The sequence below is a fragment of the Ahaetulla prasina genome, chromosome 4, assembly GCF_028640845.1.
Source record: "Ahaetulla prasina isolate Xishuangbanna chromosome 4, ASM2864084v1, whole genome shotgun sequence".
NCBI lineage: Eukaryota > Metazoa > Chordata > Lepidosauria > Squamata > Colubridae > Ahaetulla > Ahaetulla prasina.
Window position 1 is genome coordinate 125,978,437 of NC_080542.1, and position 16,053 is coordinate 125,994,489.

Here is a 16,053-nt window from a genome sequence, read left to right on the forward strand (position 1 = left end):
AACCCATAGACGAAGGATGAAAGGATACAAACAAGGCTTCAGTCCGACGAAAGGAAGCCGTTCTCCTGATATACCTGCGGAGAGCTCTGCGAACATCTAACGTGTGCCATCTGACTTCCATCGGATGTTTTGGATCTGGACAGAAATCAGGAAGAATAAGCTCCTGCGCCTGGTGAAACCAAGAATTCACCTTAGGCAGAAAGTCCTGGTCCATTTGTAAAACCACTCTGTTAGTATGGAAAATACAAGGTCCTTCCGGATCGATAAGGCCGCCACTTCCAAGATTCTTCTAGCTGATGTGATTGCTAGAAGAAAGGCAACCTTGAGAATCCGAAAACGTAGACTGATGGAACCCAATGGCTCAAACGGAGAAGACATGAGAGCTTGAAGCACCAGAGACAAATCCCACGTAGGGTAACGATGCACCAGAGGAGGGCTGAGATTGGCACCTCCTTGGAGAAAACAACAAACCTTCGGATGTTGAGAAAGGAATCGATGGGAATCACAGGTAAGTACTGTCGATAAGGCGGCCATCTGTCGATGTAAGGTGGCCGGCGCCAAACTGTTGTCCACTCCCACTTCTAGAAACTTCAAAACTTGCAAAACTGAAGCCGACATAGAATCTACATGTACCTTCACACACCACTGACAAAAGGCTCACCAGGAAGCATCATAAATCCTGTTTGTAGATCCCCGCTTGGATGCCTGTATTTGTGTATCACCTTGTCGGAATGGTTGTCCTTGCTCAGAAGGACCCTTTCAAGTGCCAAACGGTTAAATGGAGCCATTGGGGGTCCGGATGGAGGACGGCTCCTTGGCTGAGTGAAATCTTGTCTCATGGAATCCTCCATGGAGGGGCCACAGAGAGACTGACTAGATCTGCGAACCAAGACCGGCGAGGCCAATGAGGAGCAGAAGTTCTGCTCATTCTGTCAACAGCTTGCGAAGCACTCTTGGAATGAATGGAATGGGCGGGAATGCGTATAGCACTCCCTGCGGCCAGTGGCACCGAAGAGCATTGTAATTCTCCGCTCCTGGAACCCGAAACCTGGAAAAGTATCTTGGTAGCTGTGCATTCTCCGGACTGGCAAAGAGGTCAAGAATGGGAACTCTGAACGTTTGAGACAACTCCTGAAACAACAGAGGATGTAACTGCCACTTGCTTGGGTCCAGGCGCTCTCTGCTCAGCCAGTCCGCTTTGACATTGGATGCTCTGGAGATGTGCTCCGCCTTGACTGATAAATGTGTGCTTCTCTGTCCAATGCATCAGTTTCTCTGCTTCGGCCATCAGAGCCCTGGACCAAGTGCCCCCTTCTCAATATGGACAATTGTGGCCATATTGTCTGTCAACACTAACACATGCTGACCTGTCACCTTGGTCTGAAAGTGACGGAGGTCTAGTCGCACTGCTCTCAATTCCAACCAATTGATGCTGTTCGCACGTTCCAGTGGAGACCAGTGTCCCTGAGCCACCTGTGACAGAAGGTGAGCGCCCCAACTTTGAAGACTCACATCCATCGTCAGAACTACCCGGTCGGGTTCCTGGAACACACACCCCTGAAGCAGGGCTGCTGAAGTTCACCAGTGAAGTGAACGCCGGACTTGAGATGTTACCTTCACCTTGGCCTTCGAATTGCTGCGCCCCGCCTTTTGAAAAGGTAATAGAAACCATTGAAGTGGATGAGCATGATGGCGAGCCCAGGGCACAATGGCTATACAGGAAATCAGCTATCCGAGCAGTTGGGACAGCAGAAGGACAGAAACAGACCTGCTGGAGACCACTTGTAATGTCAACTCCTTGATGCTGCAGGAACAATGGGAGACAGGAAAACTTGGTCTTTGAACGAGTCTATCACTGCTCCCAAGTGTAGAATGCGGGTGGTAGGCTGCAAGTGGCTTTTTGGCCAATTGATGGTAAACCCATGTAGTTGCAGAATGTGAACCACTGTCACGCTGTCCTTTGCTGCCTGCGATAGTGAAAACGACAGGATTAAAATATCGTCCAAGTAACACAGGATGCGTGTTGGAATCACCCGGACAGATGCCGCCACTGATGCCAACAACTTGGTGAATGTTCGTGGAGCCGACAACAGGCCGAATGGCATGGCCCAATACTAGAAATGTCGACTGGCGTATGCAAAGTGGAGGAACTTGTGAGGTGCCTGATGAATCGGGACGTGGAGGTAGGCTTCTTTGAAGTCCACCAACTGTAACAGGTCTCCTTCCCTTATGCAACCCAGATTAGATTTCAAGGATTGCATTTTGAACCTCCTGTATACAATGAATTGATTGAGGTGCTTGAGATTCACGATTCCCCTCAAGCCCCCCAAACTTTTGGGTACCAGGAAAAGGATGGAATAAAACCCTGTCCCTTTTTGACCTTTTGGTACCGGCTTGATGGCCCTGAGGTCCAACAAATGTTGGATCTCGTCCTCCATGAGCTGTTTCTTGATGTGCTGGTGCAGAACCGGACACTGCAGGTAGCGGCTGGGGGTGCTGGATAGGAATTCCAAGGTGAGACCATACTCCACCATCCAAAGAATCCAAGCATCAGTTGTGGCGGACGCTCACTGCTGGTGGAAAGATTGTAGATGTCGGCCAATGGGAAGAGGTGACATGGCGTCACTTGCCACGACGAAAGGGCCGTTACCTGCCCCCTTGAAAGAGCTTCTTTTGTGGAGCTTGACGACTGCTCCGATCCCAGAAAGACTGCCTGTCAAAGGGTCTGTCATATCCTTGCTGATAGGACCCCTGGAAATAGGACCCACTGGTCCCAGGTTCCTGATGAAATGGCTGCCATTGCGAATAAGGCATGTATCTGCACTCAGATCGCTTGTATGAGGAAGGTAGAACCTTCCGTTTGTCCTTATCTTCTATGAGAACTGGTTCCAAGACCTCTCCAAAAAGCACTGAACCTTTGTAAGGCGCTGAAGCCAACTTCTACTTTGACTTCAAGTCAGCCTTCCAACTGCGCAGCCATAACAGCCGGCATGATGTAACGTTGGATGCCAAGGCTCTAGAAGCAAATTTTGCTGCATCTAAAGATGCATCTGCAGAATATTCCGTTGCTGCAATTAGTTTATTGATCTTTTGTGCAGGCCAATGTCATCCTGAAGCAGATGTTCTTGCAATTGACGAAGCCAAATCAAGGAAACTCTATTAAAAAATGAAGCCGACGTAGTGGCCTTGATGGCCCAAGCAGAAGCTTCATGAGACTTACGGAAAGTCAGTTCTGCTTTACGATCCTCAGGCTTAAGACCTTCCAGCATATTGTTTGAAAGCAGAGTGGAAGAGGTCAGAGCAACAATAGGTCCGTCCACAGATGGCAACAGGAGAGACTCCTCAAGGTCTGAAGCCGAACAATGAACTTTCTTATCATGGCCACTAGGAGCTGCTAGTGAACCAGGCTGACTCCACGGCCGCTGAACCACCTCAGAAAAGAGTTTTGGGTAAGGAATGAAATCCTCTTCCTTCTTAGAATAAGGAACAAATCATCATTAGAAGAGGCAACCTCTAGACCTTGATCCTGAGGTTCCTCTAGTAGTCCCATCTTGGTAGCTACTTTAGCCTTATGGAGTAAGGACTTAAAGAGCGGTGGGTGGAACAGACCAAGGAAGGCTGGCCTACCAGATCTCAGCCCTTCATCCTCCGAAGATTCCATCTCTTCTAGACACTCCTCCCCTTCTGAAGAACTCTCACTACTAGAAGATTCGTGATGTGAAGGGGAAGTCTGTCTGCCAGTCACAACAGGCTGCTGAATAGGTCTGATTGCCAGCAAGGGCATCTGACTGGAGTGCTGAATACCCGCTGCCAGCATTTTGGACAGAGTATCAGAAATCAAAGCCCAACTATCCAAAGGTTGAACAGATGAAGACTATTCTTCTGCATGCAACCCTGCTGCAATCGGAGTGAATGTTGCTTCAGGAACCTGAAGGCTAGGTGCCAACTGACCACTAATCCTACCTGTGGTGTGCTCTGGCCTGCCACAGGTCAATTTGCACAACTTCAGGCAATGGCTGAGAAGACATTCCAGGCTCAGATGTAGCCCAACTTTGGCTTGCAGCAGCAGCAACACGTTGCAATGGAAGTAACACCGCTGGAGCAGCTGATATGGCAGCAGATGTGGAAGCACGCAGATGTTTTGCAACCAAGGCAGTGCGCTGTGCCTTATCAAACTGTTTCTCTAAGGCCCTGTGGCACCTGCCCGCATCTTTGTCTGCCCCTGCAGTCCGTCTTGCAGATCCTCCTGATGAAGGTCTAGCTTTGGCTGACTTACTTCTGGTAGATTTAGAAGAATGTTTAGAAACAGCTCTTGTGATTCTATGGAGCCTTGGAGGGCTAACAGTAGGTTCTAAGTCAGAAGATACATCAGAGGCAGACATGATAAATATTGTTTCCAATAAGTCCAGAAATTAATTCCTTTCAGGAATCTGACTGTATGCAGAAAAGGGAAGGGAAATTCCCAATTACCACACAGAAAATACTAGATCAAAGGATGACTGGGCTTCAGAAACACAACAAATAAGAACACGTTGCTCCCAGGCAAACCTGTCCTTCCAAAACCTGCTCTCAGCACCAACTGCAGACTGCAAGATCCTTATCTGCAGAAGGATCCCAGGCAGAAGAACGACCAGGCAATTCAGCACAGAGCCAAAGGACTCTAAAACGCTGCTTCGCACTTCCAGGAGCTAACCCAGGCTAGCAATTGAAGAAATGGGCCTCTGTAGGCGCAACAGGCTAATGCAGCCTATTATTAACAGCAACTGCTTGCAATATTGCAGGTTCAAGTCCCACCAGGCCCAAGGTTGACTCAGCCTTCCATCCTTTATAAGGTAGGTAAAATGAGGACCCAGATTGTTGGGGGGCAATAAGTTGACTTTGTATATAGTATACAAATGGATGAAGACTATTGCTTGACATAGTGTAAGCCGCCCTGAGTCTTCGGAGAAGGGCGGGATATAAATGCAAAAAAAAAAAATCAGCTTCCTGGCTCTCTCCGCTCCAACAACGCCCAAAATAGACTGTAAATGGCAAGCGCAGGCAGGAAGAAGCCGCCTGTGCCTGCACAATTAGAAACAGCTGTTCTTCGGCGAGAAAACCCCTTCACGCTTCCAACAAATGGCAGGCAGCTATAAAACTGTGTCTTTGAAGAGCCGCTGCTGTAATCATTCTCCAAATAGGTGTGAAGGCAAAAACAAAGCCTCTCACGTGCCACGAAGCACTTCCTGGTCTATGGAGTTTGCACAGGGGTCCTGGTCAGAGACTCCGTAGCCGCACAACACATGCTGGAGCTGCGATTGTGGTAAGGGCTCTGTTAACTTCCAGTCACCCCACACACACACCAGTGGCAACACAAACCTTGGAGGCGCCCAAATGGGACACACACCAGACTGCTGCTTCCTCAAAAAAATAAACAATCAGGGTGGGGGAAGACGATCTGGATTTCCAAGAGACGTCTAACCCACCAGCAGCAGCAAAGGAGATAAAATTCTCCTACCTAGTTTAAATGCGCAGCTCCAGGCTCCATGTAACAATTCCAGAAAAAAAATTAAAGTAACTAAAATGAAGAAATTCCAAATAAACAACCAAAAAAACCAAAGAAAAATTTTTAAACAAGAAATTATAGGTTAATCTGGCATCTATTTGCCAGAGAACTGAAACTCAAGTCTTGATTAATTGACTGAGTAAAAAGAATGGAGACCACAGGAAGTAGGAGACATGGTCATGGGGGAAAAAATACTCAGTCTTGAGCAAATAGATGAGAGATTAACCCATACATGGAATGTTGGAGCAGCACTTTGCAAAATGGCACTGCCAATTTTCAGTAATCATGCTTCAGAAACTTGGCAATTCAAACACAAAGAACTTCACGGGATCTAAGTAGAGGATTGCACCCTTCTGTCAATGCAGATAAAAGTATAAACCTGGATAAAATACCTAGCTGCCCTGCTTGTAGGTATTCCAAGGTAATGCATGGCCTCACTTCCCAAAAATTCTCGTGCAGAAGACCGAAGCACAGCTCTGCCATCTCCTCTCCTATAGAAAAAAAACGCCCAAGAAACACAGATATTATTATTATTATTTTGACACTGAATAGAAAAATACTTAGCAAATCCTTGCAGTGGTTGATTGATTGGCACATTTCGATATCTGTGGTTATTGCACTTGTCCAAATATTGTTGACAGCTGAAACAAATTAAATATGTACTAATGTGTTTAAATACGGATTTATTGTAGAGAACCAAAGCTTGTTCTGTTGAGAGGGATATACAATTCTTCTTAAAGATATGGATCAACAAAGAAATAGAATGGAAATAAAGGTAACGTTGGAATCTGTACTGGGCTGAATCTAACAATGCTTCATCTTCTTTCAAATAGAAGTTTTCTAACTTATTTCTGGAGATGCCAAGGATTGGACCTGTGGCTTTTGGCATGCAAAGTATGTGCTCAATCAGTGAATGACAGCCAAACGTAACATGCCAAACCTAGAAACCTATTTTTTTCTGATACAATGCTAGAAAGGCCATGTATGAGTGGCAATGCTTCACTATAAAGCAGAATTAAGAAATCACACTGCTAAAAATCCTCAAGTAAGCATTCCATATAATTTAGTTCACATCACAAACTGTGAATAGAAACACATAACTATATAGTTGTGCAGATAACTACATCAGGGTGTCAAACTCGTGGCCTGCAGGCCAGATGCATGCCTGGTTTAGCAAAGTGGGGTAAGTCACAATACATCACTTGATGATGCCAGGATGCCATGAGTTTGACACCCCTGTTCTATATGTTCACTGCGATGTTCTATGGACGCAAAACGTGGATTCTGAAGAAAGAAAAATACAAAGAGTATTAATACTTTTGGACTCTGGGATTGGAGAAGGCTCCTGAGAATGCTGCATACAGTAAAGAAAGCAAACAAATGGATCATCAAACAAATCAACCCAGATTTCTTGTTCAAGGCACAAATGATGAGGCTCAAATTATCCTACTTCAGGCATATTATATGTGAAGCCCTAACTCTGAGGCACCGACCATAGATAGTCCTCAACCTACAATCACAATTGAGCCCAAACTTGTAAGAAATTTGTTAATTGAGTTTTACCCCATTTTACAATTTTTCTTGACACATTTGTTAAGTGAATCACTACAATTGTTAAGTTAGTAACACGGTTGTTAAACGAAACTGGCTTCCCCATTGACTTTGTCGGAAGGTTGCAAAAGGGGATCACATCCAATCATCATCCAATATGAACCATCTCAATGGAAATCACATGACCATAGGAATGCTAAGACTGCCATAAATGTGAAAAATTGTCATAAACCACATTTTTCAGTACCGTTGTAACTTCAAACAGTCACTAAACAAACTTGTAAGTAGAGGACTACCTGTATAATGCTGGAGAAGGTGGTAGTAAGGAGAAGAAGACTGCCAAGAGCAAAGTGGTTGGACCCACTTATAGCAGTAATGGGGCATTACTGGAGGAGCTGAAGGACCAGCTTAGAGACAGATCATTATGGACAAAATCTATGTTAAGAGACTAAGAGTCATCAATGACTTGATGCCACTTAATCAATTGATTAATCAATCAAATAGTAAATAATTTATATTTGTTAGTTTTGGGAATAAAGGTTTATCCCATTCAGTCAGGGTTCCATTTTGGCATTTCTATATTAAAATATCTCATGGTTATTTTTATCTTGTTCTTTTTATATGTGGTTATAAAAACCTAGTGTAAAATTCTACAGTATTTTATAATCCAAACTCTGAAAAAAGGAAAGATTCATCTGAAAACAGACTGGTTTTCTGGGTAGTCCTTAATGGTAAATTATTGAAATTAAAAAAAACACGATGTAAAGAATAATTCTAAAAACTGAGTGTGTTTAGTCTAAAGGAAAAAGGCAGAAGAAAGACACGATAAAGGTAAAGTAAAGGTTCCCCTCGCACATATGTGGTAGTCATTCCCGACTCTAGGGGCAGTGCTCATCTCCGTTTCAAAGCCGAAAAGCCAGCGCTGTCAGAATACATCTCCGTGGTCATGTGGGCTGCATGACTAAACACCAAAGGCACACAGATCCTATTACCTTCCCACCAAAGATGGTCCCTATTTTTCTACTTGCATTTTTTATGTGCTTTCGAACTGCTAGAAGCTTGGACAAATAACGGGAGCTCATCCCGTTACGCGGCACTAGGGATTCGAACCACTGAACTGCCGATCTTTCGATTAACAAGCTCTGTCTTAGCCACTGAGCCACCACGTCTCTAAAGACATGATAGAAGACTTCAAAATCTCAAAAAGCAGATGATGTACATTTATGCTCTGTAATGCCTGAGGGTAGAACATGAACTAAAAGTTTTGCCAGGGGAGATTCAACCTTGAGATAAAGAGGTATTTCTGGACCATGAAAAATATAAACAGAACAGCTTGCCTCCTTGAGTAATGAGTGCTCCATGGCCAAGGTTGGATAGTCATTCTGTAAGATGGTCTGGGCAGGGGGTGGAACCACATTCTCTTCCAATCCTTGGATTCTGTGATGCATTGTTGAAATTAATCCAAAACATATCAAGAACTTAAAGACTATTACACCAAATATGTAACACACCTGGAGTATGGTGTCCTTCCTGAACCTTTGAGCTGCAGTTCCCATCTGGATCCAAATCTACAGAAAGAAGATTAACATTAGCAGCACAGAATGGCACACTTTATGCCAAAATATCATTAATACAAATCTTGTCTGTACAATGAACCCTCAAGCCAACCTGTAGCATAGGGAAAATAACATGTATGTATTCTGTAGTACAAGGATTAGCAAAATAATACATGTGAAATACTTAGGAGTTTTGAAAACTATTACATACTTAGTCTGGTTAATATTGTCATTGTTGGTCATTGTTATTTTAGTTTCTGAGATATTAGTAGCAACCATATACTGAATAGGCCTTTTAAGACGAGATATGCAGTACCTGTTTGTATAAATGCCGATCAAGTGGGCTCTTCCATCACCCAGCTGTCCTGCCCAGCTACCAAACTAACATGAAAAGTTGAGATAAAAATATGAAACAATTATTCGCTATTAAGAAATGGAGCCGTAATTGGGATTCAACATGCTTGAATAAACAATATTCTATGTATATTTTACTAATAATTGCAATAGGCAAAGGAACAGTTCAGTATAATGCTCCTGTCAGCCCTGAAGCCATTTTGGGACCATCTTCAGAGCTGCTACAGCAAGACCAGGTAGAGCTGTGAAACGTGAGGAGAGAAAATAGCCAAAATAGCATTCTTTCCCGTGACAGCCAAGGACGTTCTACCAGGTTTTCTAAATCAATTAACCTCATAATATGAAGCTAAACATATTCTGTATCTACAATCTGAATTGGCTAAGTTATATGGGAGGAGATAGTATCAGTAAATAAAACAGTCATCATTCTCCTTTGCTTTAGCAACCAACCTTTGAAGAAAGTGTTTTGGACTAGGCCAGACATACCCATTTGCCACCAACTAAAAATATAAAGGCAGCCTTTTTATTTTTATTTTTATTTATTATTTAAATTTTTATACCGCCCTTCTCCCGAAGGACTCAGGGCGGTTCACAGCCTGATAAAAAATACAAAATAATACAATATAAATACGATTAAAATATAATTAAAAAACTTATTAAATTGGCCACGATTAAAATTTAGAATAAAAACCCATTAAAAACCCATAAGTTTAAAAACTAACCCAGTCCAGCGCAGATGAATAGGTGAGTTTTAAGCTCGCGACGAAAGGTTCGGAGGTCCGGAAGTTGACGGAGTCCTGGGGGGAGTTCGTTCCAGAGGGCGGAGCCCCACAGAGAAGGCCCTTCCTGGGCGCCGCCAGACGACACTGTCGCTACCGACGGCACCCTGAGGAGTCCCTCTCTGTGAGAGCGCACGGGTCGGTGAGAGGTATTCGGTAGCAGCAGGCGGTCCCGTAGATAGCCCTGCCCTATGCCATGGAGCGCTTTGAAGACGTTCACCAACACCTTGAAGTGCACCCGGAAGGCCACAGGTAGCCAGTGCAGCCTGCGCAGGATAGGTGTCACGTGGGAGCCACGAGGGGCTCCCTCTATCACCCGCGCAGCTGCATTCTGGACTAACTGAAGCCTCCGGATGCCCCTCAAGGGGAGCCCCATGTAGAGAGCATTGCAGTAATCCAGACGAGACGTCACAAGGGCGTGAGTGACTGTGCATAAGGCATCCCGGTCTAGAAAGGGGCGCAGCTGGCGCACCAGGCGAACCTGGTGGAAAGCTCTCCTGGAGACGGCCGTCAGGTGGTCTTCAAAAGACAGCCGTTCATCCAGGAGAACGCCCAAGTTGCGCACCCTCTCCATCGGGGCCAATGACTCGCTCCCAACAGTCAGCCGTGGACTCAGCTGACTGTACCGGGATGCCGGCATCCACAGCCACTCCGTCTTGGAGGGATTGAGCTTGAGCCTGTTTCTCCCCATCCAGACCCGTACGGCTTCCAGACACCGGGACAGCACTTCGATAGCTTCATTGGGGTGGCCCGGTGTGGAGAAGTACAGCTGGGTGTCATCAGCGTACAGCTGGTACCTCACACCGAAGCCACTGATGATCTCACCCAGCGGCTTCATGTAGATGTTGAACAGAAGGGGCGGGAGAATCGACCCCTGCGGCACCCCACAAGTGAGGCGCCGCGGGGTCGACCTCTGCCCCCCCGCCAACACCGTCTGCGACCGGTCGGAGAGATAGGAGGAGAACCACCGATAAACGGTGCCTCTCACTCCCAATCCCTCCAGCCGGCGCAGCAGGATACCATGGTCGATGGTATCGAAAGCCGCTGAGAGGTCTAATAGGACCAGGGCAGAGGAACAACCCCTATCCCTGGCCCTCCAGAGATCATCCACCAACGCGACCAAAGCCGTCTCAGTGCTGTAACCGGGCCGGAAGCCGGACTGGAACGGGTCTAGATAGACAGTTTCCTCCAGGTGCAGGGGAAACTGATATGCCACCATATTTCTACAACCTTCGCCGGGCGGGTTGGAGACCGGACGATAATTACCTAAAACAGCCGGGTCCAGGGAAGGCTTCTTGAGGAGGGGCCTCACCACCGCCTCTTTCAAGGCGGCCGGAAAGACTCCCTCCACCAAAGAAGCACTCGTAATCCCCTGGAGCCAGCCTCGTGTCACCTCCTGAGTGGCCAGCACCAGCCAGGAGGGGCACGGGTCCAGTAAACACGTGGTGGCATTCAATCTACCCAGCAACCTGTCCATGTCCTCGGAGCCACAGGGTCAAACTCATCCCAAACAATATCACCAAGACCGCCTCAGACGCCCGTCCGAATCGCCACAATTTTGGTCCAGACCGTCCCGAAGCTGAACGATTTTATCGTATAGATAACCGTTAAACTCCTCAGCACGTCCCTGCAACGGGTCATCCCGCTCCCCCTGGTGAAGGAGGGAGTGGGCCACCCGAAACAGGGCAGCTGGGCGGTTATCTGCCGACGCAATGAGGGAGGAGGCGTAGCAACGCCTCGCTTCCCTCAGTGCCACTAGGTAGGTCCTAGTATAGGATCTAACTAGTGTCCGATCAGCCTCTGAACGGCTGGACCTCCAAGAACTCTCTAGGCGTCTTCTCCGGCGTTTCATCCCCCTCAGCTCCTCGGAGAACCAAGGAGCCGGTTGGGATCTGCGCCGGGTCAGAGGCCGCAGAGGCACGACACGGTCTAAAGCCCCAGCCGCAGCCCGTTCCCAGGCTGCGGCTAGTTCCTCTGCCGTGCCGTGAGCCAGACCCTCAGGGAATGGCCCAAGCTCCGTCCGGAACCTCTCTGGGTCCATCAGGCGCCTGGGACGGTACCAACGTAATGGTTCCGTCTCCCTGCGGTGTTGGGTAGCGGTCAGAAAGTCCAGGCGAAGGAGAGTGATCTGACCATGACAAAGGCTCTGTGACTATATCTCCCAAGTCCAGATCCTTCAACCACTGACCAGAGATAAAAATCAGGTCCAGTGTGCCTCCCCCGATGTGAGTAGGGCCATCCACTACTTGAGTCAGGTCCAGGGCCGTCATGGAGGCCATGAACTCCCGAGCTGTCGATGACGAGCCAGCAGATGGCAAGTTAAAGTCCCCCATGACTAAAAGTCTGGGGGTCTCCACTGCCACCCCGGCAAGCACCTCCAGGAGCTCGGGCAGGGCGGCTGTCACGCAGCAAGGAGCCAGGTACGCGACCAGCAAGCCCATCTGACATCTATGACCCCACCTCACAAAGAGGGATTCACACCCGGCAATCTGAGGTACAGTGGTCTCACTCGGCTCTAGACTCTCTTTAATAACAACCGCCATCCCCCCACCCCTACCCTGGGCCCTCGGCTGATGGAATGCACGGAAACCCGGTGGGCACATCTCAACCAGGGGCACGCCCCCTTCAGTGCCCAGCCAGGTCTCCGTAACGCCTATAATATCCGCGGCACCCCCCTGAATCAGATCATGTATTAGGGGGGCCTTATTGGCCACGGACCGTGCGTTGCATAACATCAGACGAAGGCCCAGGCTCTGAGGGTCTTGACCATCCGGGGAACGGGAGAAGTCAGGGGGATCGGGGCACGCAATCGCCTGTATACATCGAACGCGTGACCCCCTAAACCGATGCGATCCCCCCCTTCCGCCATATCTGCCCCTCCCACTTACCGTGCAGATGGACTCACCCTCACACAAAGGAACACACTCCCCCCCCATAACCTCCGAACCGATTTGATAGTCGCCACGAGCATGCGCTGGAACTGGTTTCCCTCCCGACGGGCTACCCCCATCACCCACCCTAACCCTCCCACCCACCCCCAACCCAAACCCGTCGGTTTCCCTCCCCCCCTTAAAATTTCCATTAAAACTCCCACCCGGCGGGTTTCCCCCAACACCCGCCCTACCCCTCCCACCCCTTAAAAATCCCTCACCCTTAAAATCCCCATTAAAACTCCCCTTAAAAAATCTATTAAAACAATTAGTTAAAAATCCCCTAAGTCTCCTGGATTTAGCATGTATAACTTTGTATAACTTTGTATAGCTTTGGAGCTATGAGGAGCTATTCTGTTTTTCAACTAGTGTACCAACTGTCTGGTAAGAGTCACAGGGAAGAACAACTGCATTATGGCTCAAAATAAAAAGCGGCTATGATTTGCATTCCGTTCAGTAGCACTGGAAAGAAGGGAAATGATGAAAGAATATAAGTGTGAGAAAGTGTATTATGCCTGTTGCAAAGCCTGAAGTTGAAAACGTTGGTCACCCATAAAATACAGGATAACAATCTTGAAAGGAAGAATGAAAGAAAAAAGTAGAACATGACTAGCCAACATTATTCCCATCTGCATGCTTTATCATTTCGATTATTTGACTGATTTACTGATTTACAAGAGAATTACAAGAGAAAGTACAGTAGTGGCCAAAATTGTGGAACCTTTTGGGGAAAGTGTATTTTCTAAAACTAGCTAATAACATTCACTTTTTTTTTATTTGCATTTATATCCCGCCTTTCTCCAAAGACTCAGGGCGGCTTACACTATGTCAGGCAATAGTCTTCATCCATTTTGTATACTATATACAAAGTCAACTTATTGCCCCCCAACAATCTGGGTCCTCATTTTACCTACCTTATAAAGGATGGAAGGCTGAGTCAACCTTGGGCCTGGTGGGACTTGAACCTGCAATATTGCAAGCAGTTGCTGTTAATAACAGGCTGCATTAGCCTGTTGAGCACCAGAGGCCCTTTTGGAGTAGTACCATAAAATTATATATAAATGGAAAGATAATCTAATCAAGAATGTAATGCAAAAACTTTTAAGAGGGATTTGCTATTAGAATAGCAGTTGCAATACAAAGAAGGAAATTAAAACATGTGGAAAGAATGAGCTACACAAAAATTATCACCATAGAAAAAATGAGATATACAAAAATTATCACCATATCAGTTAATACTTAGTTGGGTAACCTTTAGCATGAATTAAGGCCTTACTAGGTCTTCCCATGGAGTGAGCCAAATCTTTTAGTTCTGCAGCTTTTATAATGTAAAACCGGTGTTGAATGATTGCTTCTATTAACTGGGTTTTATTGCTGGGTCACTTCTGACTCACAAGTTTCTTTAGTCAGCTGCATAGATTTTCAATTGGGTAAAGGACTGGGCTATTCCAGCAGTGGAATATGATTATCTTGAAACTCCAAAAAAAGTGGTGTTATTAGCCATCAAAAATACACTTTTCCCAAAAGGCTTCCACAATTTTTACTGTAAATGACTGACCATTGAATATCACTGACATTCAGGGTACACAGAAAAAACCTAGTATTTTACAGAATGTATCATTTTTAGCATGTAAAGCCTAAGAAAAAATTCCCCTTTGTAATTGGAAAGAACACACACATATAAATCATTTTTAAAAATGTTGATAACATCTGGTTAGAAAACAAGTAGTACAACTACTAACCTGATGGCCACCATATCTATGTGTTAGGGGTTGAGACCCCAAGATTATTTTTGCACCACTGACAAGCTGTAGAAAATCATCTGAGCTTGAGGCAGACTTGTCCAAGTCCAGAATTTCTTCTAGGACTTCCTGAAATAGGAGTATATCAATCCATGAAAATTATTAAAATGTAAAAAAAAGTTTCACATGTTAGCTATGTACATTATAGAAATCCATATTTAGTGATCTACTTCTACTTGTTCGCCACAAAATACCCATCTTATTTTCCAGACTATTAGAATTTATTGTTTTCAAGTGAGGTACAGTTGTTGCTAAACCTCAACTCAGAGCAGCCAGAATTGAAATGCACTCAAGAAGAGGTGCAGAATTACAGCCTTCCTACTCCTATTTCCAGGAAATGTTAGTAGTTTTGGGTTATTGTATTTGGTGAGACTCCAGATCAGGCACAGTTATAAATATCTTATTCTTTTAGAAGCAGCCCATATTCAGAACAAGTAGAAAGATCAGCGATTTGTCACTGGTAGATAAGCTGCTTTATTGTAGATAAGAAATCATATATTATATGCGGAAGATTAACCTGCAGTAATAGGTAATTATCACAGAAATCAAGCTATATATCTGGGTCAATATCAGGGTATAAAGTCTCTTCTTCCAGTCTTTTTAACTGAATGGATTCTTTATTATTATTTTCCAGTCTTGAATTTGGAATGGATTTGTTAAATATATACCAGTAGCTTTCTCTGATACGGACGCGGTGGCTTAATGGGTAAGACGCTGTGCTTGTCGATCGAAAGGTCGGCAGTTCAGCGGTTCAAATCCCTAGTGCCATGTAACGGGGTGAGCTCCAGTTACTTGTCCCAGCTTCTGCCAACCTAGCAGTTTGAAAGCACGTAAAAAATGCAAGTAGAAAAATAGGGACCCCTTTGGCAGAAAGGTAACAGCGTTCCATGCGCCTTTGGCGTTGAGTCATGCTGGCCACATGACCACGGAGACATCTTTGGACAGCGCTGGCTCTTTGGCTTTGAAACGGAGATGAGCACCGCCCCCTAGAGTCGGGAACGACTAGCACATATGTGCGAGGAGAACCTTTACCTTTCTCTGATAAGAGCAGTATTTGTTCCTTCATTCCCTACACATTTAGACAATAAAAGGGGATGCATTTATACAATTCCACTTAGTATAAAGTACAGGTGTCCAATTTACTGACCTTTGACAATTCACTTTAATTAGGTAATTATCAAATACTATAACATAAAAGCTAGATATGGTTTATGAAATTGGACCTTCATCTAATGTTTTCAGTATAATATTGCCCAGAGATACAATTGCATCAAATTGGTTGTTTTCCTAGCTATATTAAATTTGTTACTAAACATCCATGTGTAATTCTCCTTCATATATTCATATTGTGGTTCTGGATCCTATTAATAATTAAAGATAAATAGTTAAAGATAAAACTCTAATGTGGTAACACTTCCCACAGACTGGGGATATCTTCTCAGCTCAAGTATTTATTTGCTCATCCTCTTGCAAGTGATTCCTGGTACAACTTAAGCTTTGGATCCAAGTTTCTAATTAGTATTACACCTTTGCAAT

General features: G+C 45.5%; 1 protein-coding gene across 6 annotated transcripts in view; it reads right to left on the reverse strand.

The window, feature by feature from the left end:
- Positions 1–16,053, reverse strand: part of LOC131198441 (protein adenylyltransferase SelO-like) — a 55,618-nt gene that overhangs the window by 26,350 nt on the left and 13,215 nt on the right. For 5 of the 6 annotated variants that reach the window (XM_058183085.1, XM_058183090.1, XM_058183089.1 and 2 more), the window contains 4 exons: positions 14,458–14,586; positions 8,969–9,033; positions 8,608–8,664; positions 5,938–6,036 (listed from right to left, as the gene is read on the reverse strand). In XM_058183085.1, the coding sequence (XP_058039068.1) occupies positions 5,938–6,036; positions 8,608–8,664; positions 8,969–9,033; positions 14,458–14,586 (350 nt within the window). The remainder of the gene's footprint in view (positions 1–5,937; positions 6,037–8,607; positions 8,665–8,968; positions 9,034–14,457; positions 14,587–16,053) is intronic. The other variant, XM_058183086.1, reaches the window with a different exon arrangement.